Source organism: Gymnoscopelus braueri (assembly GCF_963280865.1).
Source record: "Gymnoscopelus braueri genome assembly, chromosome: 22".
NCBI classification, from domain to species: domain Eukaryota; kingdom Metazoa; phylum Chordata; class Actinopteri; order Myctophiformes; family Myctophidae; genus Gymnoscopelus; species Gymnoscopelus braueri.
This window is the reverse complement of record NC_137624.1, coordinates 37,739,272-37,741,307: the sequence shown is the minus strand read 5'-3', so window position 1 is coordinate 37,741,307 and position 2,036 is coordinate 37,739,272. Positions and strand designations below refer to the sequence as shown.

General features: G+C 39.1%; 1 protein-coding gene across 1 annotated transcript in view; it reads left to right on the top strand.

Moving 5' to 3' along the window:
• Positions 1 to 868: 868 nt before the first annotated feature.
• The window catches only part of mfsd14ba (major facilitator superfamily domain containing 14Ba), a 25,347-nt gene continuing 24,179 nt past the window's right edge, over positions 869 to 2,036 (top strand). Inside the window, exon 1 of the mRNA XM_080419073.1 lies at positions 869 to 924. Coding sequence (XP_080275199.1) covers positions 907 to 924 — 18 coding nt within the window. The 5' untranslated portion in view covers positions 869 to 906. The remainder of the gene's footprint in view (positions 925 to 2,036) is intronic.

The following is a 2,036-nucleotide window of genomic DNA, read 5'->3' as shown; positions in this document are numbered from 1 at the left end:
CACCAGTGGTGTGAAGTAACTAAGTACATTTACTCAAGTACTGTACTTAAGTACACTATTGAGGAAGTTTTTTAATTTTTTAATTCTGGACATTTAGTTGTAACAGAGTAGGCCTACTTCTACATTGCAGTATTGATACTTTTACTAAAGTAAAACATTTGAGTACTTTTTCCACCACTGTCCATCTTACATTCTTATCCAATAACTTAAACATTTTTAAGTTTTAAGAACAAAAGTTCAAGACATCAGCTAAAAGAAAATAATACACTCTAAAGTCGCTGTCCTTGGTGCTGAGCACGGGGCCTCAGACAGTCCAGCGGTGCAACAGTGGACCCCAGCTAAACCCTTGATGAATATTGACTCTGCGATTTATTTTGAAGTCCAATAACAGGAAGCCATGGTTTAATTAGTGGTGGTTGACTTGACACTGATATATATTATAACTCTATGCTGCTTGACACACGTTCCTAACCACGAGCAGCGAAATCCGCGTCCGGCCGGTGGGTTGAACTGAACGGGGGGAGAGAGCGAGAGAGAGAGAGCGAGAGAGAGCGAGAGAGAGAGAGAGAGAGAGAGAGAGAGAGAGAGAGAGAGAGAGAGAGAGTGTGTTGGTGGTGTCCATCTTGCAGCATTCAGCTCACAATTCAACAGCTGACTTGGATATATTACATAGGATATTGTTTTTGTTTTGTTGGGTTGAGAGAGCAGGGGTTTTAAAACCCTTTCTGTATTTATCATTGCATCCTGGAAGGCCTGGCGGAACCCAACAAGATCTCTACCCAGTATGGATTCTATCTGACTAAAGAGGAGATGATGATGGGTCCTCCAGAAGAGACCGGCACCACCGCCGCCGCCACCGCCGGCACCACAACCACCAGCCGTGTGGTGGTCGTCAAGAAGATTATCATGAAGGATGGACCAGTGGTAGGTGGAGAAAAAGAAATTCAGTGAAATCCTGGATGTTTATTGAGAGATGCACAAATGTGAACCAAATGGCCCCAAAAATGTATAGCCTATCTATATTTAATAATAATAAAGCTGAGAATATGGGTCTCTTATTATTATTAAACATAGATATATTTGTTTCCTCTTAATAGAATATAGATATAACATTGATTGAGAAAATATATATATTCAAAGATTTGCACAGATTGCGCAGATCTACAAGCTCATAGGCTGCATGAAGTGACATGCTATGAGCTTGTAGATCTGCTATTTTTGAATAGCCAAAGGATGGGTCTCAGCTTTATTATTATTAAACATAGATATTTTTCCCCTTTTAATAGAATATAGAAATACAATTGATTAAGGATAAACATTGTAGCTATAGGACAGCATGAGCCGCATTAGAAGGTGAAAACAGGCTAGCCTATTTATAAATATGAAATGGGAATTAGGCCTATTTTTCCACGCAGAAATAAAGACACTTATTAATAGGTGAATTAAATAACAAGGGTCCATTTGGTTACATTGGTAGGCTACATTATCTCAGATTTATTATTATCAAACATATAATTTTCTCCTTTTATGCAATTTTCCCTTTTATGCATTGCATTCCGTCATAGAATTAAGAATGAACATCAGACCCAGCTATGTAGAACAGACAGCATTCGAAGGTGAAAACGGGCTAATGTATAAATATGAATGGGGATAGATTAGGGCCTATTTTTCCATGCAGAAATAAAGATGTAGCTATTAATAGGTCTACATTAAGGAGTTAAGGAGAACTCCTTCTAACGCTATATGGGCCAGACACAGGTCTACATTATGAAATGCTTTTTATTAAATAATATAGTGAGGTTATAAGAGGATGGATGTCATTATGTCATCATAGCCCTCATGAGGACTGTAGAGCAGTGGTTCTCAACCAGTGGTCGGGGACCACCAGTGGTCCTTGAGGGGGTTCCAGGTGGTCCCCAGCTAAATGATGGAGAGTTGGTAACCAAATGGACCCTTATTATAGATCTTAAACTCTTGTGTAAATGATTGGTACCACTCAATACAGCATGGAGTTGTGGACAAAATCTTATCCAAGA